Below are 24,582 nucleotides of genomic sequence, written 5' to 3' on the forward strand. Positions count from 1 at the left end.
AAGAGAGAATGTATTCCTTATTAATGGATGATTATTACAGGTCAAAGAATAAACAAACACCCAAAACAGTACCTGAGCAAATCAGTGTTTTATTTTTACATCATAGTTTACTGTTCTTCCTGACAGTCACTGCATTGTAGATACTGTCAATTATAATTCCTAACACTATGTGTATAATGTTTCTTCATCTTCCATCTTACGAGTAACTGAGTAATGTTATGTGATGGAAGTAAATATTAGTCTTCATATCCTTCCAGCAGCAAGCTCCAAAATCAAAACCTAACAATCAATAGAATATGTCTGCATAAAAAAATCCAAAATTTATCCCCTTTGAGACATATGGGAATAAAATTTTCATATTCCCAAAGGTCTGCATTTTTTTGGCATTAAACAGGATATTACAATTTAACACAAAATTTAATACTGTTTAATATTTTAAAACTCTTTCTCTACTAATACAGATCATCTTAATGTGATTGATAGAAATGTTTCTTGCACAGCCTCATCTTGGGGGAAGCTTTGCCCCTATGGTGTTCCTCTTCTCCATCCCTCTTCCTGGGGTTGGTGGTGGTGCCTCCCCATAGCAGCAGCTCAGGGAGATCCACGCAGGCAGTCCTCTTCACTCTGAATGGGCAAGCGCTCTGGAGGAAGAACAGATTCCAATTTCTGCCAGCGCTCTGGAGGCCACAGGATGTGAGTAGCATGACCATGCAGGAGTCCCAGGGAAACCTGAACTCATGAGAGACACAAAGTGAGAAAGATGTTCTTTTATATAGGATCATCATTAATATCTTGAAAACAGAATTTGATCCAGGTCTGATATTCCATGGAAAGATAATGATGATGATTAAGATAGTAAACCCTTAGTGGCATTTTTTCTAGGTGCTTTATATATGTAAATTCCTTTAATACAACCATTTGAGGTAGGTACTGATATCCCCTTTTTGCATAAGAGAAAACTATGTTCAGGGAGGTTAAAGCACTAGCCAGAGGCCACATAGCTCTCAAGCCACAGAGGCTGGCTTCAAGGCTGAGCAGTCCAACATCAGGGGCTGCACCCTTAACCTCTACCGTCAGTAGACTGGTTGCGTAACCCCCGGAGGCATGAATCTGGTTTACATTCTCAGAATTTCCTCCAGCGTTCCCAGTATCTCAGAGAGACTTTTTCTTTTTTTTTTTTTTTTGGTGGAAAATCAGAGATACCTTAAAAATATCTATATTTTGTAAAAAATACTGTCCCACATACTGGATGAGCAGCAGAAGTTAGGTGTGAGACTGGGTAGGGTGCCTCCACCGAAAGTACACTGAGCAATTCGGGTTTACTGCTCACGAAGAGAGGTGGGAAACCAAGGGAAAAAAATCCAGTATATGGTCCTCTACTGATGATGGTTCGACTTATGACTTTTTGACTTTATGATGGTGTGAAAGCAAGACGCACTCAGTAGAAACCATACTTCCAATTTTGATCTTTTCCCAGGCTAGCAATATACGGTATGATACTGATACTTTCTTGTGATGCTGGGCAGTGTCTTTGAGCTGCACAATTACAAGGGTAAACAACTGATACAACTATTTTGTTTTTCACTTTCAGTACAGTATTCAATACCTTACATGAGATATTCAGTACTTTATTATAAAATAGGCTTTGTGTTAGATAATTTTGCCCAACTGTAGGCTAGTGTTAAATGTTCTGAGCACGTTTAAGGTAGGCTAGACGAAGCCATGATGTTTGGTAAGTTAAGTTTATTAAATGCATTTTTTACTTAAGATATTTTCAACCTTCAGTGGGTTTATCAGGATGTAACCCTATCATAAGTGGAGGAAAATCTATATGAAAATCACTGCAGATGGTAAAAGACATACCAGAATGGAAGAGGAGGCAAGGGAAGGGAACTTTTCCTGGAGGATATAAGCTGAGTCCTGAGAGGGAGGGAGCCCTTAAAGACATGTCAGGGCTCCCTAGGGACATGAACTGCAGTGCTCAAAAGAATGTAGCAAACCGGTTTAAAATGCAGATCAAGGCCCTATACTCAGAGATTTCCAGGCCCTCCCTCAGACCTGTGAAGGGTAATCTGTGCCTTTTGTTGTCGGTGCTATCAGGTAATATTTTAATGGTGTGTAGAAGCTTACAAAACACACTCATATTGAGTGCCATCTATAAACCAGAACTATGTGTCCATTTTATTTTCAAATGTTTTTCCTATAAATTGGAGCTCCATAGTGATTAATATATGACACTGCTTTCATTAAAGTTCTTCTATTTATATGCATTTGAAAAATCACACTGCCCAGAGACTCAGAGCTGGATGTCAAGGGAGACACTTCCAAATAGATAACCAGAAACATAAAAAAAAAAAGTAAAGAAAACATTCACAACAACTTGAAATACAAACAAAATAAGCCCAAAGGGTACCAAGAAGCCCATGGGCCCAATAAAGGAATTTTTCTTCAACTTGTTACTCTAAAAATCAAACCTACAGAAAATTTGAAAATGTTTGTTGTATAAAAAACAGCTCTATTCACCAAAATTCACCAGTTATTTACATTTTGCTGCATTCATTCCCCTCTCATATGTGTATATATGTATTTCTACACATACACTTTTTCCTGAAACATTTGAAAATTGTTGTCATCATGCTGAATTTATCCCCAAATACTTCAGCGTGTATCACCTAAGACACTTTCCTACATGAACACAATACATTATATGCAAGACATTTAATATTGATACAATATTACTTAATATACAGCCCCTATACAAATGTTTTCAATTGTCCAAATGTGTTTCAGAGCTATTTTATAAAGTTTCAACTGAGGATCACAAATTGCATCATGATTGTCACTATGATGCTTCAGTTTACATTTGGCTTAATCTAGAGGTTCTACATCTGTAATTGCCCAATTTTTTTCCCCTCCTGATTAGAGTCAAGTGTTCTTGGCAAGTATACCATATAGCTGATATTATATTCTTACCATTTTATCACATCAGGAGGCACAAAATATCAGTTCATCCCATGTCATGTGAAGTTTGATCATTCGATTAAGGTGATGTTGACCAGGTTTCTCTTGTAAACCAATCATTTTCCTTTTGTAATATGTAATCAGTGGGATGATATTTTGAAATGTAAATATCCTGTATGTCAACAACATATCATCTCACTGCTCTCTGAAGGAAGCTGGTTTCTAAAGCATCTAAAATAATTTTAACATCTATTGATTATCCTGCCTGAAACAGGATAATCAATTATCCTGCTTTCTAAATTTGTTATTTCTTTTACATTTATTAGCTTCCATTCTTCTCTTAAAAAGTGCTGTCCCCTCCAACCTCAAATACCTATATATATATATATATATATATATATATATACATACACACACATACACACACACATATATATATATATATATATATTTTTTTTTTTTTTTTTAGTTGCAGCACACGGGATCTTTCAGTTGCACCTTGTGGGATCTAGGTCCCTGAATAGGGATCAAACCCAGGCCCCCTGCATTGGGAGCACGGAGTCTTAGCCTCTGAACCACCAGGGAAGTCCCCAAATGCCTATATTTTAACATAAAAGATTCCTTTTTAAATTCAAAATCTTACTATCATTTGGTTTGTTTGATACTCAGATGTCCTACATTGGGCCAGTGGGGGTCCTTTGTTCATTTTTGGGTATGTCTCCATGAATCTTTGAGCACTTCCTAACTTTTTGGTACCATTAGGTGTTGTGGGCTTACCTTGTACTTTATACCTGTTCCCTCTGAAATTAGACATCTCTTTAAAGAGCCTTGGTTTCTTTTATCAAGGAATGCTATTTAGAAATCAAGATCTGGTACTAGATGTGCTCATTGCTCCTGGGGGTGTCAATCTTCTATGCCATTTCAGGGGATAAACATAAAAAGCCCCAAACCACAGGATTCTCTCTTACCTCCTGCATTCCCTATTTCTATCTCCCTTCGTCCAGAGTGAGCCCTCTGTCTCCCCATAACAACATATTTACACTATCCTAAAATACACAAAAAATAGTTTTGAGATCACTATACTATAAATACTACCAACAACACATTTCCTGAGTAAAAATCGAGATTTCTTTGCAATTATTTTGGTCCTTAAAATAGATCTCATTTTAAGGGTGTATTGGCAGAGTCCTGTATTCAAAACTTAGTTGAATTCAGTCTTTTTTTCTTCCCAATATACAGTTATATTTCCATTTGATATATAGTTAGGCCCATTTGTTTCTATTTGTATTCAATTTTAGAGTTTGCTTTTGTTATCCTTTTTGATTCAATTTAACTTTTGAATAAATATTTAAATGGTTTAAGAGTAAAATTATTCTTAAAAGGTATGGCATGCAGAATAATGTCCCCACACAAACTCCAAAGATGCATATCCTGATCCCCAGAAGGTGTGAATATGTAATGTTCCAGGGCAAAATGGGAATTAAGGTTACAGACGGATTTAAGGTTGCTGATCAGTTGGTCTTAAGATAAGGAGACTATCCTGTAGGATCCCATGGACACAAATGTAATCACAAGCGTCTTAAATGTAGACCAGCTAGGCAGAAGGGTCAGATTCAGAGAGAGATTTGAAGATACAGATGCAGAACAGAGCCATAAGCCAAGGAATGCAGGTGGACTCTGAAAGCTGGCAAGGAAACAAATTATCTCCTAGAGCTTCCAGAATAAAGGCAGCCCTGCTGATACCTTCATTTTAGCCTAGTGCCCATTTTGGGCTTTTGGTCTCCAGAACTGTAAAACAATAAACTTACGTTGTCTTAAGCCACTGAACTTGTGGTGATTTATTACAGCAGCAATAGGAAACTAATAAACTAATAAAAAATACACACAGAGAAGTTCCACTCCCATCTGCTACCTTACCTCTCTAATAGGCTAACTATGTTAATTAGTTTCTGGTTTATCCTTTTTTTTCCCAAAAAAGAAAATATATGTAAAAATACATATTTTTATCAGTTTTTATCTATTACATTCTTATTTCCCTTTTTTCTCATACCGAAGGTATATATTCCCTTTTGCATGGTACTTTTATTCTTAACAGCATATCCTGGAAACCACTTCCTATCACTTCATAAAGATGGAGCCTGTGGTTTTTACAAAAGCCCTATCCCACATCCAAGCGATTCTGATTAACCCCACTAGAAATCTAGATCTGGACTTTCCACTTGGCTTCACACCAAGAAAAGGTAACCTAACCAACTTTAAAAACTCTCTTGAATATATTTGGAACTCCTAAGTAACCATTCTAACCATATTAACTGCAGAAGCCTAGATCTAAATGGTCTGTCATGCTGCCGTTTTTTTTTTTTTTATCTATTTTTGTTCCTGTCTGGGCTCAGCTGAGCTAGAGAACAGCTGGTCTCCATCCCCTCCACAATAACCCTTTTTAGATTTGATAGCTGCTACTCAGTTGTTCCTCAAGCCTTTATTTGCTTTTCCAAGTTGTTTAACTTTTTTCATAAGGTTGATCTGCCAATCTTTTAACTTGGCTGAACTCTTGCCAATATTTTTGCCTGATTTCCTAGTTTCGGAGCTCAGTTTTAACAGTGATTCAATTTTTTTTAAATCAACATTCAGTTTACCAAAACCTATTATAATTTTATTCCAAACATTTATTAGAGATGCTACTCTAACTTCCTGAAAAAAATGATTCATCTTCATAATTAAAAATAATGGTGAAAATTCCCACAGATGGATAATGTATCATTTTAAAACATGGTATGGGAATGCAAAATATAACTTTTTTAAAGACTGAGATTAAGATAGAGAGTGCCTAGTCACTCTCTTAGCTATCTTGTCACAGATCTTTATTTTTTTTTGGTTGGTATGTACATAGACATGCAAAGAACACAGTGAATTTAAAAGGGCATAAAAATCCAGAAATATATTAAACTTTAAACAAATTAAAAGTTCTCTTCAGGTCCAGCTTTGGTGTCCACACATACTGTGTTAGGCATGGTCTTCCAGAGAAAAAGAACCAATAAGATGTGTGTATATATAGGAAGAGATTTATTTTAAGGAATTAGCTCACACAATTATGGAGACTTGGTGAGTCCAAAATCTGATGCAGAGGGCCAGTAGGCTAGAGACTCAGGAAAGAGCTGTAGTTTAAGTTCAAAGGCAATCTGCTGGTAAATTCCTCCCTGGTTGGGGGAATGTCAGCCTTTGTTCTTTTCAGGCCTTCAACTGACAGATCTCCAGTACATGAGTGTGACTTATCCAACCTGCTTTCAAAGTCCACCCATCTAAATGTAAATCTCATCCAAAACCACTCTCGCTGAATGATGTTTGACCAAATATCTAGGCACCTTGGTCCAGCCAAGTTGACACACAAAATTAACCATCATACCTACAAATATAATCACCTCTGACAAACATATTTCCTCTGTGCTTACTCAATGTCACACACAGTGTTCACTATATTCAGGGTGATGTTCCAAACGACTTACGTATACATACTGACTCATTTAATTCTCACAATAACCCTGATGCAGGTACTATTACTGTCTCTACTTCATAGTTGAGGAAACTCAGGTATAACAATACATTTTTTGAGCTGAGGCTTTAATATATGCCCTCTGGCTCTCGAATATCTATATCAGGATCACCATATAATTTATCAAACAAATGAGACATTTCTGACAGTCAATGGGGGCACTTTTTAAATTAAGTCAGGATAATAATTTGTCCAAGACTGTCCTGGACAAATCAAGATACGGTCACCCTAATCATAATACTTATTGATATTCCTAGGTCCCACATACTTTCCTGAAACAAGTAGATTTATCAAAAGGAAATGCACATTATGGGCAGAATTGTGTTCCCCCAAAATTCATGTATTGAAGCCCTAACCCCTAGTACCTCAGAATGTGACTGTTTGGAGATAGGGCCTTTAAAGAAGGGACTAAGATAAAATGAGGTCATTAGGGGAGGCCCTAACCCAATCTGATGGTATGCTTGTAAGAAGAGGAGATTAAGGCACACAAAGAGGTAACAGGAAAAAAAAAAAAAAAAAAAAGAGGTAACAGGGTTGCATGTGACAGGTGAAAGACCATGTAGGGGCACAGCAAAAGGACAGTCACTTGCACGCCAATGAGAGTGGCCTTGGAAGAAACCAAACTCACCAACACAGTGATCTTGGATTTCTAGGCTCCAGAACTGTGAGAAAATTTGTTGTTTAAGCCGTGCAGTCTGTAGTATTTTGTTATGGCAGCCCTAGTAAACCAATACAGACATAAATAAAAAGGAACACTGTGCTGGAAGCCAGTTCCTGAGATGTCCCAATATTCACACCAAATAGGGGAACAAAGGAAGAGGATGAGAAAAAAAGGAAAAAAAAATCTGTTATTAAAGAGCAAGAGAGAAAGAGAGATGCTTAAGCATGTATTGAATACGATTTTTTTCAATAGCTTAAATACTTTGACCAACCAACCTAATATTTTATTGGGACTCAACGCTCCCCTCTCTTTGCTCGTTTGTGTTCCCTGTGTAGATGTGTCTCCTCCAATGGATTCACAGTATTTTTAGGCTTAAGGAATTCACTTCTACAGTAAATTTTAAAACATAACACCAAAAACACATTAAACATTATAAACCCTTAGCAGATCATTGTATTTTTAGTATCTACTGAATGAGAAAATAGGTCCATTTACATGTATTAATGAGCCTCTTACAATAACTCTTTTGCCCAAAGATGGGGAATCAAGGATCTAGAATAATTGTCACCAAACTATTTTGATTGTGTACCCCACTAGCAAAAATACTTGAGAATTCACCTTTGTATTTATATATTTAAAATTGTATATATAATATATAAATATAAAATTATATAATATATAATTATATAAAAGTATATTAAAATCACATATACATATGTATTAGTATTAACACTATAAAACCAAATGTTAGTAAAGCTCAAATTCTTATTTTTCAGATCCAAAGTTCTAATTTTTTTTTTTTTTTTTTTTTTTGCATCCAGGGGATCACTATAAACACCCCCTATATATTCCTGCTCCCTCTTTAGAAATCCCTTCTCTGGCAAACACCAAAATTACTGTCTGGAAAGTGATCAGTGCTATCAGTCAACTGGTTTGTTTTGTCCACATGATGCCAAGGAACCACATGGACTAAATTTACAGTAAACTGCCTGTCTTTGATTGAACTGGCTCCACTAAGAAGATATTTTGGCATCTGGTAGACACAGCCTTCATGGGCCCAGCCTTTGCTTCAGGTGCCAGGGGCACAGGTGTGTGTTACTCTGGTTCCCTCCACCCATTTCCACAGGGCTACAGTCTACAGAACACTCTTCTGATTCTTGGCTTCAGGGCACCCTCTGTTGAAGGAAGAGCTTGCAAGGACAGTCTGTGAGTACTGTGATAAAATAATAAAAATAAAACCAGTTACTCTGTACTGGTCATTGCTGAGCAAGGACAAACATAAGCACATGAGTCTAGAGATAGGACAGAGGGGAAAACACAGAAAAGAAGGTAAGGAAGAAAGAAGATGACTGTTAATGGGAGCAAACTCCTTTTTAAAAAGATGTTCAGAACTAGAGCCAGGGTCAGAAGAGGACCAATATGAGAAATCAGATGAAGCATAAAACTTCCAAGTTTATGTGATTAAAATGTTTTCTGAAAAGGACAATGTTTCATCCAAGATTAGGAACTACTTTTCAGCAACAAATATTTGTTGAATGAGTGAATGTTCATTAAGGAGGAAAGCTAAAATCTGGAAATGTTATATTTTCTGATCTGGGCGTCAAGGAAATTCCCTAACTTATCTTAAGAGAAACATCCACAGTTTGCTGGAAAACAATATTAAGCGACATAAGAGCTTTACAGATGATGTGCCACCGTGGATTGACCACAAACTAGTGCTGCCAAAAAACTGTGATACAGTTCTTGATACAGTTCTTTGGTCCAGTCTCTTTTAAAGTTACAGTATGGAATTTAAAACATATACATGAGATACATAGATTTTAAATTTTTATATTTACTGCCTCTTAAGAATTTTTAAATATATTACACAGGCAAAGAAAATTGGTTTGGATTGCCTCTGGGGACCACCATTTACCTCCAAAGCAAATGAACAATATTAGGGAGGAGAGAAATGTATAATGACTGGTCCTCAGTCTCCTGGGACGAGTACCATTGGTGTTTTGAGTAAGAGACCAAAATTCTGGCTACTTGTCCCCTTCCACACATTAAACTTTTCCTGAGTACAATGTCCACATCAGTCTGCTCTCCGTGGCAGCCAGGGAACACTGCTCACTGCTGTACTGACAAACTCTTTCCGGACTGGAGTACCACAAAAGAGGGTGTTGTCTTGATCACTACTGATAAGACCAGAGGTGGGAGTGGTACCTGGAGAGCAGGACACTAGAGAGAAACACGGGACTTCACTCAGGGCCCGTGCTTTGGTACCGCGCATTCAATATGATGCTGCAAGTGGAGAGTGCAGGGCAGGTTCTGTGCACTGGTGATCAACCCCGAGGGAGCAGAGCACTACGCCAGTTACTAATCCCATGGAGGGACCCCAAGTAAATGGAGGACAGCAGACATCACCACAACGCCAGCCACAAGGAATAGACGCCTAACATCTCACCCACTGCATCTTGGTGTCAGTCAGTCACCGAGGAGAACACAACGCCATCAAGCTCTGGATGGGACAGTGCATGGCTCACGCAGAGAAGAGACAGAGCAACACCGGCTTCCACCGTGGGTGTTGGTGGAACTCTGCTCCACAGAGAAGGATGCCCTGATAGTGCAGAGATTTGCCTTCCTGGCCCTGCCTCTGCGGTCACCATTTTCTGGGCATGTCAGTGTTACACAACAACAACACTAAAGGCAGGTACTTAAAAACAACCTAAAAGACTAAGAGAGGTTGAGGAGAGCAAAATAATTCCTTTATCAGAGAGCATAAAAGTGAGCTCTCTTGAAAATATGGACAAAAGCAGACGCGTGGTCTAAGTGAATCCAAAAGAATTAGAAATAAAGACAGGCAAAAACATACCATATGGAAAAATAAGCAACGGCACTGTTTTAAAATATTATGAAAAGGATATTTTTTATAAGTCTGAAGGATAGAAATGATAGCACCTACTGTATTTTTACACATGGATTAACATATACAAATTTGAGGTTTTCATTAACATTGTTTGATGCAGTAGACAAGGGTCAGAAAGAGAGTAGGAGTGGCCTGTCCACCAGCACACATTCCCAAGATGCTTATGTACACAGCGTTGAGCAGAGGAACCTAGTCCGCTAAACGAAAACACGTAGGGAGACTGCTTCCAGCCTAAGCAAGCACTGACCGGCATCTACGCACACACAAACTAGTAATGGCAAAGCTTTGGTTGTAGAGGTGAATGAGAGGCATGAGGGTCATGTGCTAAAGAATTATGCAGAAGACAAACAAGGAAAGTATCAACACTCCTAAGACCTAAGCTGGTAAGCAAAAGAACATATAGGAATAAAGGAGGGGAGAAGGAAAGCTCTAGAAAAATGGAGAAATAAGTTAGAACAGAGGGGAAGCAGCAGCAGGTAAGGTAAAAGGCACAGAGGCAGTGGTGGCACACCGAGAAAGCTTTGTTTGTGGGGAATGAACCACTTCCATTGCCCCCTCCCACAGGGACCCTAGTAGCAGCACCAGTTATGAGAACACGTCACCATCCGGAAAATCCCAGCGCTGTTCTCTTTCTCCTCCCTCAAGTGACAAGAGTAAGGGTCCTTGTACCTGGGAATATTTCCCTTGGATGAGAACAGCTTCCTTCCTAAAGATGTATAATACAGGCTCACAATACCTTATCTACAATTCCAAAATCCAAAGAGCTCCAAAAGTTCAATTGTTTTGTAACTCTCTGGTAGCAAAACCAGACGTGACCTAAACTGTTAGGAAATCATACCCTTTATTTATCCCCTGCAGTGTGCCTATTCATAATTTTTGCTGCAGAAGTATTAATGTGCTTGATTATAGAAGTTGCCCCAGACTCTGCTGGGAATGTTATGTTACATGGTATAGATATTGTTTAGATGCTGTGTATAGACACTGATACCACGTTTCCAACATCCAAACAAACAGTCTGATTTCTGAAACACATTTGCCCTCCAAGTTTTAGATATAGTGTTACTATCTTTAAATATCTGCAAAGATGAACATTTACCAAAGAGGATAAATGTAGCCGGAGTTTTGGGCTCAGTCCTAGGTGGGATGGGACCCCGTGTAGGATCTCACCAACTGGCGGGAAAGACAGATGTTTAAACAGAGCATCAAAATACAATCCAATATGACAGACATATGAAGGAGCCAAGTGCCCTGGGAGCAGAGACTGCGGTCAGGCCTTGGGAAGGTTCCACTGAGCCGATGCATCTAAGCTGGCTCCCAGGGATGATGGAGACTTCCCTCTCCTGAGGGTAGACCTTTACCCAATGACATCCCCTGCCAGATTTCTGTCTAGAACATTCTCCTAATCCTTCTTGCTCCCCACTGAATTGCAATATTGAGACAATGTGATAGGTTGATACAACCCAGTACTTTGCCATCGAAAAGGAAAGCCATATGCTTTACAAAAGATTCAAAATGAGATTCTCTCTTCTAAAGACCTCATTCTAGGACAAGTGTTTTCCTTCATTATCAACAATTTTAACTTTAATCATTTCAAAGCAATTTTCCTGTTCAAGACTGAGCTTTAATCAGAATGCATTTTCAGGTCACTTCATGGCCTCTTCAGGATTCTCTCTAGATAACTACAGAATCAGGCATAATCATTCCAGTCCCCCCAACCCCGGCACCTTCAGTAAGTAGTTAGTTCAACATTTTATGCAGAAATAGATACAAAACAGGCCTCTAGGGGTATCTCCAGCTAATTTTCATGAATTAATTTCCCAGGATTAATGTTTATGCACCAGTCTCTTCACCACATAATCAAATCACTGGAGTTGAAGTGGTCTAACTCCTTATTTTGCAGCTTGATTAAGCAGGTGATGAAATACTTGAATATAATTTGGATAGTTACAAACTCACAGTATCAACAATAAACCACAGTGGGGGATGACGTTACTGATGATGTCTCATTGTTTACTTGTGTTCTCTCTAGTAGCTCGTGTCCCACACGCTATTTTTATGTAGGAGATAAAACAGTTCATATAAATACATGAGGGGAGAGGCGTAAAAGTCTTTACTGTTGTTGACATTGTTTTAAACCATATTTAGGCCACTGGGCAGACAGCTGCTGAGACAAATCAGACTGCCATTGGTAGGAGAGGATTTGGGACAACAAGGTATCCAGCAGCCGTTGCCAGACCTGCTGCTATGGTGGATGCAGCCACATCCCTACCATGGTTACCTCTGTTCATTTGGGTGGTTATCTGGCATCCAGTCTCTATCTTACCATCTCTCCCCTACTTCCCATCCCTCTTTTATTCTTTTTTCAAAAAAAAAAGAAATCGAGGAGGCTTACAAAACAACCAACCAGGAACAAAAGAAGATAAATAAAAGTGACAACTCCAAGAGCCAAGATAGTTGCTGTGGAGAGCACACTTGGCACGTAGCATGTTTTCTTCTTCATGGTGGCTCTCAGATAGCTAGCTTACACAGCTCTCATAGGAGAGGGGGAAGTGTCCCAATTTTTAAGGGAAGCTAAGTTTTTATCTGATTAAATTTCTGCAAGCTATTTCTCACATGGGCTCTGTCACAGGATACTCGAAGCATCAAAATGGGCAATGTCCATGGAAGTAGGTTCCACCTAAAAGACAGTAGGACAGTTCAGCTTACTGGCAATTAGCTGTTCTGCCAAGTGATTAAGGCGATGTTGTCTCGTATGTAATCTAGAGACCTAACTTATTCCAATGATAAGTACTTAGATTACCTGGCAGCACAGATAGATAGAATGCCCTTTAAATGATCTTTTCTAAATATTTCTTTCACCTGTGTTTTTGATATACAAGATCTGTTCTGTGTTGTTTGTGGCTGGAGATAATTCCTGATCCAAAAATCTGGCTGTGTACCTACAAATGAAGGATGAGTTGGAACTGATGATCTACTGCACTCAGCCCTTCTCCTCATCCCAGAACAATATCTTAGTGGTCAGAGCTATAACTACTGTTCTTAAATTTAAGCTTACCAAAATCCAAAGAATTGTGTTGATAAGGAAAAAAGAAATTATGCAGTATAATAAAAGGTAATTGAAAGAATGGTCTAAACCCTAGCAAAACTGGCTTCTCTAGAAGAAATATCCACCAGGTATTTGAAGTGATAAAGGTACACATGATAAAGCAGGATCTTAAGGATCACTGAGATCATTATAGTTATGGGTGTGGCGTGCGTGAGTACCACCCGTTTCAACCACCTTTTTGTGTCTGTATAAGTCTTGGTGAGAAGAAATGCCTTCATCCACTGCCTACACCCCAAGCTGGACGGTCCAGATATTCCTTCTCTCCATTGCCAATAGCTGAGGGTAGGCACATGACCAGGGCTCAACCAATTGGATACTGACATCCAGGGCTATGAATGTGGGGGGAGCGATGCAAAGACACAGGAATAGTCAGAGATTACTGGCAGAGACGAGAGTGCCAGGAAGTGTGCAGTGACACCAATTGCCAAACCCATCATCCTGCTCCTGTGTGTGACATAAGGGTGTCCTATGTTGCTAACTGTCTAATTCCCAAGCCTTGTTTTCATCCCATCCATTCAGTGATATCCAATATCAATATCCTTCCAATGACATCTTTTCTACTTAAATTAGTCAGGATGAGTTTGTGTTATTTGCAACCAAGATACCTGATGAATACACTGCCATGGAAATCCTTACACATGAATAATGTTTATAAGGATATTAGAAATTAGGTCTAATCCCCAGCCCCACAGGTGAGGAAATCGAGGCTCAGAAATGCTGCCCACAGTCAGTTAGGGCTGGGACTCAGCACTGGCTCCTAGTTCAAAGTCGTTTTCACCATACCTGTTAGTGATACAAAGTGTAGAGCCCTGGAAATTGTAATGTTTGGCATGGGGCCCTGCATTGATGCTTTCTAAACCTGGTTTCACCCCAGGGAAAAGTGAGGCCTTTCATTTTCTGCAGGAAAAAAACCAAACATTGCACGTTAAGGTTTGTACACATCCATGCCACTTTGGGAACTGTTGCTGATTTGTAGCAGCAGAACACGTTACAAGTCACTGGGCTGTAAGGAATGCTTGCTGGCAGTGACAAGAAAGGCAGTGCTTACTACAGCAATGCGGTTATGTCCACGTGCATAAAAGAGCCTGGAAAACGAAGAAGTGGGGAAAGACTCTAAAAGACACTCCCTTTACTCAACACCATAGATACATAAAAGCCTACTATGTGCAGAGCACAGGGCATGATGTTCTAAATGTACCAAGATGTATGAGCCATAGACTCTGGCCTTGAGGAGCTTACAACTCAGATGGGAAGACGGTTGTCACAAGCTTGATCCATAGGATGTGTTTGGCAGAAGCAGAGGTTGCAGGAAATGAGAGTGATCTGGTGAGTAACACAGGCCATTGAGGGATTAGGAGGAGACATATGTCCAACACTGTAACAGGGGACGCCACCTCTGACCACAGTCTAAGGAAAGAAAAAAGGCAAGAAAGTGGAGAGCAAGAGAACAGTCAGGAGATTTTTTGCAATGGTGCTGCCAAGAGATATGATTGTGTATAAGAGAAAAGAAAAGAAAGGAGCCTTCGGGAATGAAATCCACATTTCCTAGCACGGTACGCCTGGTCCTTCATTAACGGACCTCCGCTTTATGTCTCAGTGCTCCTCAACTTGTACCAGAATCACTCTCACACTTCTGCACATTTGCACAACTGCTTTTTCTGCCTCCTGAAAGGCTTTCTTTCACTGTTTACCTGGATAACTCCTCTTCATCCTTCCAGACATAGCTTACATGTTACCTCCTCCTGGAAGGCCTCCAAGCCCTCTTGCCATTCTCTGCAGTCTGGGCTTATATTTATGATAACTAGTAATTACCACCCTGTACAGTGAGGGTCTATTTAGTTCTTTGTATCTTACTAAGTATGAGCTTCTTGAAGCAGGCACTGTCATATTCTAAATCAGGGGAATGAAAGTAGAAAGAAGCTCAAAAATCGTTGACTGATTAATGAAACAGGAGATGATGTGGATTTAGACTAGATACAATTTAGCAACTGATTGGACCTGGGAGCTGAGAAAAGAACAAGGTGTAGAGATGGCTCATTTCTCACCTGCCTGGAAAGATGGTAATGCTATTAATAATAGAGGGATCACAGTAGAAGGAGCAGATATGGGAAATGATGAGTTCAGTTTTGGATTATCAAGCTGAGGATCCTGTTGAATGTCACAGGAAGACATCCCGAATGCAACTGAAAATTCGGTGCAAGAGTCCAGGCAACGGTGGCAAGTAGAACTTAGACATTCAGGAATCACCCAATTGTACCCACGGGAATTAATGTGCTCACCTAGAGAAGAAGAAAGTAAGAGTGCTAAGGACACAGACCTGGGGGGACGTTGCATTTCAAAGGTAATGCTAGGAAGCTGTCAGCTACATGCAAGAATCAATACATTTTGCTGAGCTGTAACACACCCACCTCCAAGGCTTGGCAGACTTTCGCACAAATGGAGGCATGCTGCTCTCAGCTTGTAAAAAGGTGAGCATTGACAATAGAGCAGAGATTAGGGGAGGAAATAGTTGTAAGTCACCTTTAAAACTGTAGTTGCTATTTTTTTTTGACTGTGCCTAAAGAACATGTAAAGATCCAGAAAAAACCTATTAAAATTCTGAAAATGATGTTCACCTAGTGTGGTTATACATTTGTATATATGTATGTAACTCATGGACTAAATATATAATATAAAAACAAATCAGCAGATTGATCAAAATATCTCCTCTAATGGAAATAAATGTTTTGTTACTTTTAAACATTCTTCTTTCAGAAGGGTAAGTAAAATGCTTTCTAAGATTTTTAGCTGAGTTTTAAATTAATTTCACATTCTTAATACCACTTTGGTCAGAAATAAATTGTGTGAATCAAAAACGCTACTTAAAGGGCTGTATTATTTATCAGGAATAATACTATTTATGGAGGGTAATTATAAATCTTTTAGTTTAAATATTATGATCGATTTATTTATTTTTAATCAGGTTCACTACTAAGTAAATAAAAACAAAAGAAATGTAAACTATTGAATAGATTTTTGCTACTTTTATTAGTTGTAAAGGATCTTGTTGCCTTCTTGAGAAGTCATCTTGTTAGCATAGTTTGAATCAACAAAGAAATAATGGTACTGTGATGATGTTAAAAGCACACACACAAAGAAAAAGTTACCTATGTGAGGTGATGGCTGTGTTAATTATCTGGATCTTGGTAAATATATACAATTATACCTGTCAGTTATTCTTCAATAAATTTGGGAGGGGGAAGCATATTGCCCAATGTCAATTCTAATATTGATATGAAGTTCCTGAATTGCCTCTGTGGTTTTTTTGGTTAGATTTTGAGCTCCTGTGAATAATAGTTGTCTTGCTTTTGTACTTTGATTACAGTAGTTAATTCAGAGAAATCTCTCGAGGGTTATTCGACATTCAATCAATAAACATGCTAGCACAATGCCAGGACCTGGGATGCTCTGTATGAGATAGCAATTGCAGTATATTGAAATTAGGGAAAGTTAATTATAGACGATGTTTAAAGTTCAAGTTTATGTAATGATAGATGATCCATGTCAAAGATGGCATAGCAACAATAAGAAAAATATTGGTCGGATTACTAAGAAACAAAAAGAATTCCTGAGAGCTAACTAGATGGTGTGTGGCTTATTTACAGAAAATTTCTATATTCCAAACTATTTGCTCAATTAGATTGAATGATTCGAAGTCATATCTTTTCTCTCTATATTGGCTGTATACACACACACACACACACACACGCGCGCGCGCACACACACACACCTTGGAAAAGGTTGATAAGTTCAGTAGTAGCCTAAGGAAAATATAACAAAATATAACAAGGGCAAATTTATTTTTCCAGCGCAAAGTTACAAATTATCTTTGATCTGACACTATGGATTATACATGACTTTACTCCACTGACTCAGATAACTGAATGCTGGCTCTGATTTATAAATTCTTACTGTTGTACCAAACAATTATGTTGTTTTATATATAGGTTAATGTTGATAGTACAATAGGCTGATACGTACTGTTAAAACTCTTGGTGCTTTATAAATTCCAAGATAATTTTAAATTGTCAGGACTTAAGCCCAAAGAGAGACTGGGCTTAGCCTTGTGGCCCCACTGCTGGAGACACTCACTGCCCTGGGGAGAGGAACAGAGACTTGGCTGATGATGAAGGTTTCCACATATCTGGTGCTCTGTCTTCATCTCCGTGCCAGCTTCCCAGTATTAAGAAAGTGTCATCAATCATTTTCCTTACCAAAGTGGGGGTGGAGTGCACAAAGCACCAGGAGTAGAACCTGCCCTGCCTTTGGATGAAGCCTTTTCATGAGGATTCCTGGCCATATTTAGCCCACTGTAGCCAGTACTAACAGCATTTGAAGCAACAGTTCCAATTAGCTTTCCCTTTCCTTTTAGCACTTCCCCCCCCTCGGCTGGCTTTTCCATGTCTTCTTAAACCTGAAAAGACAACTGCTTCATTACTTAAAAATTTTTTTTAACACAAGAAGTTGTAGGGGATATCTCAACCCAAACAAATTTGTTAAAGACAGAGTCAAAAGAGATCCTCTCTAATCATCAAAAATCCTGATGATTCAGTATCAATAGCACACTGTCCATGTTCCTGAAATAACATGCTACACAGATGGTCCAAGGGAGAGGAGTAGAGTAAGTAAGCATCAGTAGCAGACTGCTAAGAGCATAAGCTTTGGAGTCAAGAAATCACAGTGGGATCCAGACTGGAAAAATGAATAGCTGCACCACCTTTGGTTAAGTTACTCCACTTCTTTCAGCCTTACTTTTCTCAGTGTCGAAATGGGAACAAAAATATCAACCTTACAAGGTTGCCACAAGAATGAAAGGGTGCAAAATGCACAGCTCTAGGGCAGAGCCTTGATACATACTAATCACTATGCTACCCCATGGTAAATCAGGTGCAGAGGAAGCCTGAAGTATAATAAAATAACACCAAAAGAGAAGAAAATGAGGTGTTGAAAATAGCTACATTATATTGTATCCCATTGTTAACCGTGAATAGTGTCCAATTAGGGGTTATGCCTTTGAGAAAAAATGTTTTTGGTTAGCTTATGATGTCAGTTTATAAGTACAAAAATGATCACAAGAATTCTTGTTCCAATAAAGGTCCTTCTTAGGAGCTCTATCAACAATAGCAATAAAACATGGGTGCTGTTATGTTTCATTTTTTGATACAAGGCTAAACTTCGAAGGAGCTTTTCTATATACTGAGATGAGCTCAATAAAAACAAAATCCTCTGGATTAAGGTAACATCCCTAAGAGACTTCTAGCTCTGGTAAAGGCATTTGCAGTAATGAAAAACAGAGGGTCAGAGGACTCCATTGTTGCTTTAAATTACATGTGTGACAGATCACAAAGAATTGCTTTTAGGTAAATGAGCAATATTTTCTTGATTTTTCTCCCACTCTTTCACAGCAGTTAAAAGGTCCCCGGGAAGTATGAATTTTCTTAACAAAATAACACTGCACTATAAATGGTGCCAGTTCCTGACTACTGACTCATTCCTTAACCTTTGCTGACTTCTGTTTACACGATTCTATTAAATAGTGACCTTAAACATCAGTGGCCTGTCCTCAGTCTCCATCTTCCCATGTAATTTTCAACCCTGATGATCATTCCCTGATAGAAAGTCACCCCTGGTGATTACTCTACTTCTCTTCCAAGTGCTCTAAAGGTACCCCAGTTTTGCCTCCTTATCATCATCCCAATTTCCTGAATCTAGGTATTCCCTGTGGTTATATTTTTTCTCTTTATAGGCACTCCCTTGGTAAGCTCATCCATTGCCGTATCTTGAACTCCCACCACTTTGCCAATAACCCTCAAGTCCCTATGTCCAGCCTTATCCTTTTTCCTGACACCGAGACTTGATTCTCAGTGGCCTGTTGGACACTCCCACCAGGGAGTCCTCCTCATTATGCAAATACGATGTACACAGCACACCAGCTCATCAGCACTTCCCCCAAGTGAGTGTCTTACCCTGGTTTTCTGATTTGGGGATCTCCTTGTTGCCCAGTCTTCACTGCAGTCTTAGAGCCACAATTAGACTTCTGGCTTTGCTTCACCACCATCTTATTAAAATTAGTTGCCAGATTCTTCCTTGCTTGAACCCCTCTGCTCCTTCCCATTCTCACTGCCATCACCCAGGGACAGGTTCTGATTTCCTCTGCCCTGAATGAGCACAGTAACCTCTATGCCAAACTCCCCAGTTCCAGCCTTGTTTTGCTCCAGCTGCTATACATACTGGTACCAGATTAATTTTCTAAAGCTTGGCTTCAATCAGATAATTCCCAGGATGATCACACTTCAGTGGTTCTTCACTGCCTACTCGTGTAAGTAAAAGAGGAACGGCCTAGCATACAAGACAGTAATAGGCCCACTTACCTACCTTTCCATTCTTTTCTCTCACTATTCCCTTAGCATGTACCCGACACAAGCTCCGTACAAGTTCTCCAGGGTGACTTCAGTGTCCATCAAAGCTTGAGAACTAATGCCCTAAACTACCAAAGTGAAATGGTCACAACTACTTCTTGGCTCCTCTGCACCTGTGGCTTTACTCTTGCCACTCCTCTAAGCATCCTTCATCACCACCTCCACATCCTCATTCTACCCCTCCCTTGACTTCCAGCAACATTTTCCATACAGCTTTTTAAAAACGACTCTCTTCCATCCTCAATGCTATAGACTTCTCTCATTACCTTATTTATAATTATATATTATGTGCCCTACCTTCCCTAGCTGAATATATGGTCTTCTAAGGCAGACCCCTGTCTAATATGTCTTTTTATTCCTTACTCAGTGTAACATTTTATCCATGATGGGCACTCAACAAATACCTTCTTCATAAACAGTACAATGTCAAAAATAACCACACTCCCTTAGACAAGACCAGTTTAGGAAAGAACCATTAACTGTGTGGCTGACAACATGGACCTGTTTATTAATTGTAGTATGAAGTATATTTCACAACATTGATTACTTCAAAATATAGATCTTTCATTGAGCAAAGAAATATATCTTTAAAAATAAGTTTTTAAGATTTTATACTTCTTGGCAAAATAGTCAAAGCTTGTATACGTAAACGGGTCTAATTATTTCTTTATGTAAACAAACTACCTATGGCACATTGTATTTTTCAAAGATGACCACAAAAGTACCTCACAACTCAAATGCTCTTCTGCAATGTAATCTTTCCACCCCACTCTCCCTTTAAAAGGTAAAGTCTATTTCTTCATCTGGTTGGGAGTGGGTACCTGTGACTGCTTTGATCAATTCTGGGCATAGCACTTAAGTGGTCTGGCAGCTTGTGTTTCTTAGAAACTATCCATCATATGAGAATTGTGACTCTGTGAGATCACCATGCTGTGAGAAGCCCATACCACACTGAGAAGCCTCGGAGAATGAAATGTCACATGGAGAGAGAGTGAGAGAAAGAACAAAGAACACTGAGGCACAAAACATCTCAGTGAAGATGTTGAAAATGGGTCCTCCAGCCCTTCCCACTACAGTTGATGCCACGTGAGTCAAACACAAACCACCTAGCTGAGTCCTTCCCAAATTCCTGATGCACAAAATTGTGGGTAAAATAAAACAGTTGTTTTATACCACTAATTTTGGTGTAGCTTGTTACACAGCAATATATAAACACTACTGTCACTACTTTGGACATGTAGAACTGTGTCCATGCAAATATAAAATTAAAATGGTATGCTGACAAAGCAGATAGCTAATCTTACAAACAGTAAACTTATATGTTATACAACCTAATGCTGAAGAAAACCTAATACTGACCAATTTATGAATTCCCCTTTAATTATGTCCTTAGCAAAAAATTAATATGAAAAATGGATTACATATCTCTAATATTTTCCAAGTCAAGCCTCCATTACAGAAGGTACACTAAAGAGTATGTTAAAAAATGAGCTGAAGACTATCAAAGAAACATAGGATATAAGTAAGTAATTGGAAAAGTTTGCAAACATGTATTCTGGTAAGTACATTATTAGTTTATATGAATTATGATGTATCCCAACACTAAAACTCTACATAGCCATTAAAAATGATGATATAGCTATACTGACAGTAAAAATGTTCATAATATGTTAAATGGAAAAAGCCAAGTACAAAACTGTGAATAACACAATCTCATTTTGCGTTATTTAAAAAAAAAAGTTATGTATTTTTCCCCTCTTCCCCCAACCCCCAACACACATACACATATTTTTTCCTGTGGGAAAAAAAGACTAAAAAGGATGCATATTGGCTCCCCTGGTGGCGCAGTGGTTTAAGAGTCTGCCTGCCAATGCAGGGGACACAGGTTCGAGCCCTGGTCCAGGAAGATCCCACATGCCACAGAGCAACTAAGCCCGTGAACCACAACTACTGAGCCCACGTGCCACAACTACTGAAGCCTGCGTGCCTAGGGCCCGTGCTCCGCAACAAGAGAAGCCACTGCAACAAGAAGCCCACACACCACAACAAAGAGAGTAGTCCCCGCTTGCTGCAACTAGAGAAAGCCCACACGCAGCAATGAAGACCCAAGGCAGCCAAAAATAAATAAATAAAATAAATAAAAAATTTAAAAAAAGAAAGATGCATCTCAATGTCATTATCCTTAGGGGGTTATATTACAGTTCATCCCTATTTTCTTCTCTTATTTTAAGGCAGTAATTCTTAAACTATGCTCCCCAACCACAGAATCAGTATTACTTGGGAACTTGTCAGAAATGCATATTTGTAGCCCCTACCTTGGGCCTACCACTCAGAAAGTCTAGTGTGGGGTTCAGCATTCTGTGTTTCTATGCCTCTACGGGTAATTCTGATGTATATGAAAGCATGGGAACTATAGCTTTACTTCTATTTTCTAATTTTAAAAAAGTGAATGTGTTTCCTTTATAAAAAATTTAAAAGGCCATTTTTAAAAAAAGAACTTAGGTCCCATTTGTTTATTTTTGTTTTTATTCTCATTATTCTAGGAGGTGGGTCAAAAAAGATCTTGCTGAGATTTAAGTCAAAGAGTGTTCTAAGTTTTCCTCTAAGAGTTTTATAGTGTCTGACCTTACATTTAGGTCTTTAATCCATTTTGAATTTATTTTTGTGTATGGCATTAGGGAGTGTTCGAATTTCATTCTTTTACCTGTAGCTGTCCAGTTTCCTAGCACCACTTATTGTAAAGGCTGTCTTTGCTCCATTGTATATTCTGGCTTCCTCTGTCATAGATTAGGTGACCATAGGTGCGTGGGTTTATCTCTGGGCTTTCTATCCTGTTCCATTGATCTAAATTTCTAATTTTGTGCCAGTACCATATTGTCTTGATTACTGTAGCCCTGTAGTATAGTCTGAAGTCAGGAAGCCTGAATCCTCCAGCTCTGTTTTTTTTTTTCCTCAAGATTGCTTTTGCTATTCAAGGTCTTTTGTGTTTCCATACAACTTGTAAAATTTTTTTGTTCCATTTCTGTGAAAAATGCCATTGGTAATTTGATAGGGATTGAACTGAATCTATAGATTGCTTTGGGTAGTATTGTCATTTTCACAATATTGATTCTTCCAATCCAAGAACATGGTATATCTCTCCGTCTGTTTGTGTCATCTTCGATTTCTTTCACCAGCATCTTACAGTTTTCTGCATATGGGTCTTTTGCCTCCTTAGGTAGGACAGACATTTCTCCGAAGAAGACATACAGATGGCCAACAAACACATGAAAAAATGCTCAACATCACTAATTATTAGAGAAATGCAAATCAAAACTACAATGAGATATCACCTCACACCAGTCAGAATGGTCATCATAACAAAATCTACAAACAATAAATGCTGGAGAGGGTGTGGAGAAAAGGGAACCCTCTTGTACTGTTGGTGGGAATGTAAATTGATACAGCCACTATGGAGAACAGTATGGAGGTTCCTTAAAAAACTAAAAATAGAACTACCATACTACCCAGCAATCCCACTACTGGGCATATACCCAGAGACAACCATACTTAAAAAAGGCACATGCACCCCAATGTTCATTGCAGCACTATTTACAATATCTAGGACATGGAAGCAACCTAAATGTCCATCAACAGAGGAATGGATAAAGATGTGGTACATGTATACAATGGAATATTACTCAGCCATAAAAAGGAATGAAATTGGGTCATTTGTAGAGATGTGGATGGACCTAGAGACTATCATACAGAGTGAAGTAAGTCAGAAAGAGAAAAACAAATATATATTAATGCATATATGTGAAATCTGAAACAGTTGGTATAGATGATTTACAAAGCAGAAATAGAGACAAAGACATAAAGAACAGATGTATGGATACCAAGGGGGAAAGGAGGGGGTGGGATGAATTGGGAGATTGGGATTGACATATATACACTATTTTTCTTTTGAATTTTAGAATTTTATTTTTTTATACAGCAGGTTCTTATTAGTTATCCATTTTATACATATTAGTGTTAACACATATACACTGTTGATTCTATGTATAAAATAGATAACTAATGAGAACCTACTGTATAGCACAGAGAACTCTACTCTGTGCTCTGTGGTGACCTAAATGAGAAGAAAATCCAGAAAAGAGGGGATATATGTATATGTATAGCTGATTCACTTTGCTGTACAGTAGAAACTACCACAACATTGTAAAGCAACTATACTCCAGTAAAAATTTTTTGAAAAAACTTAAAAAAGGTTAAAGATGGTATGTACATTAAGTTTTTCTCTCCTTTATATTCTATTTATTTCTTTTATTCTCTTTTTCACAAATTTTAGCTTTTCTTATTTATTTTTAACTCATCTCTGTGTACTTAGTTCCCAGTTCATTGATTTTCTTTTTAGTTTTGTCAAATCAGCCTATTTTACCTGTCCATTAAGTTTTAATTTCAAACTGCTGTATTTTTCATTTCTAAAGGTTCTATTTTGTTCTCTTTCAAATCTACCTACTTTCTCTCATAGTGACCTCATTTTCCTTTCAGGGTGTATCCCTTCTTTTATATGTTTAATTCTTATAAGCATACATTTTTATTAGTCTCTTTGAGATCATTCATGTGGTTTATAACTTTTGATTTTGACTTGATCTTTAGAGAATTGTTTCATCTGTACATGTCTCAAGAGATAGGTTGTACAAGTGTTTCAACATGGATTTGCATATATTTTTGCCAGGTACCTGAGGAGTTTCTCTAGTCTAAACCACTTTGTTCCCTAATTTCTAAGTATAGAATTTCATGCACCATGCATGCAGTGTAAATTTAGACTATACACTCTCCACGGTGAGAGCCTAGGCCTTCTTTTTTTTTCCTGAGACAAAACAAACTACCCAAAGTATAAGGAAACAACTAACTAAAGTTTGCTTGTTAGACTTTCCCTGAAGGGGTCAGGCC

The 24,582-nt window shown here is 38.5% G+C and overlaps 1 protein-coding gene across 3 annotated transcripts in view; it reads right to left on the bottom strand.

The window, feature by feature from the left end:
- Positions 1-246: 246 nt before the first annotated feature.
- The window catches only part of IMMP2L (inner mitochondrial membrane peptidase subunit 2), a 916,263-nt gene continuing 891,927 nt past the window's right edge, over positions 247-24,582 (bottom strand). For all 3 annotated transcript variants that reach the window (XM_061197933.1, XM_061197935.1, XM_061197934.1), the window contains exon 7: positions 247-729. In XM_061197933.1, coding sequence (XP_061053916.1) covers positions 592-729 — 138 coding nt within the window. In that variant the 3' untranslated portion in view covers positions 247-591. The remainder of the gene's footprint in view (positions 730-24,582) is intronic.

Source organism: Eubalaena glacialis, chromosome 8 (assembly GCF_028564815.1).
Source record: "Eubalaena glacialis isolate mEubGla1 chromosome 8, mEubGla1.1.hap2.+ XY, whole genome shotgun sequence".
NCBI classification, from domain to species: Eukaryota; Metazoa; Chordata; class Mammalia; order Artiodactyla; family Balaenidae; genus Eubalaena; species Eubalaena glacialis.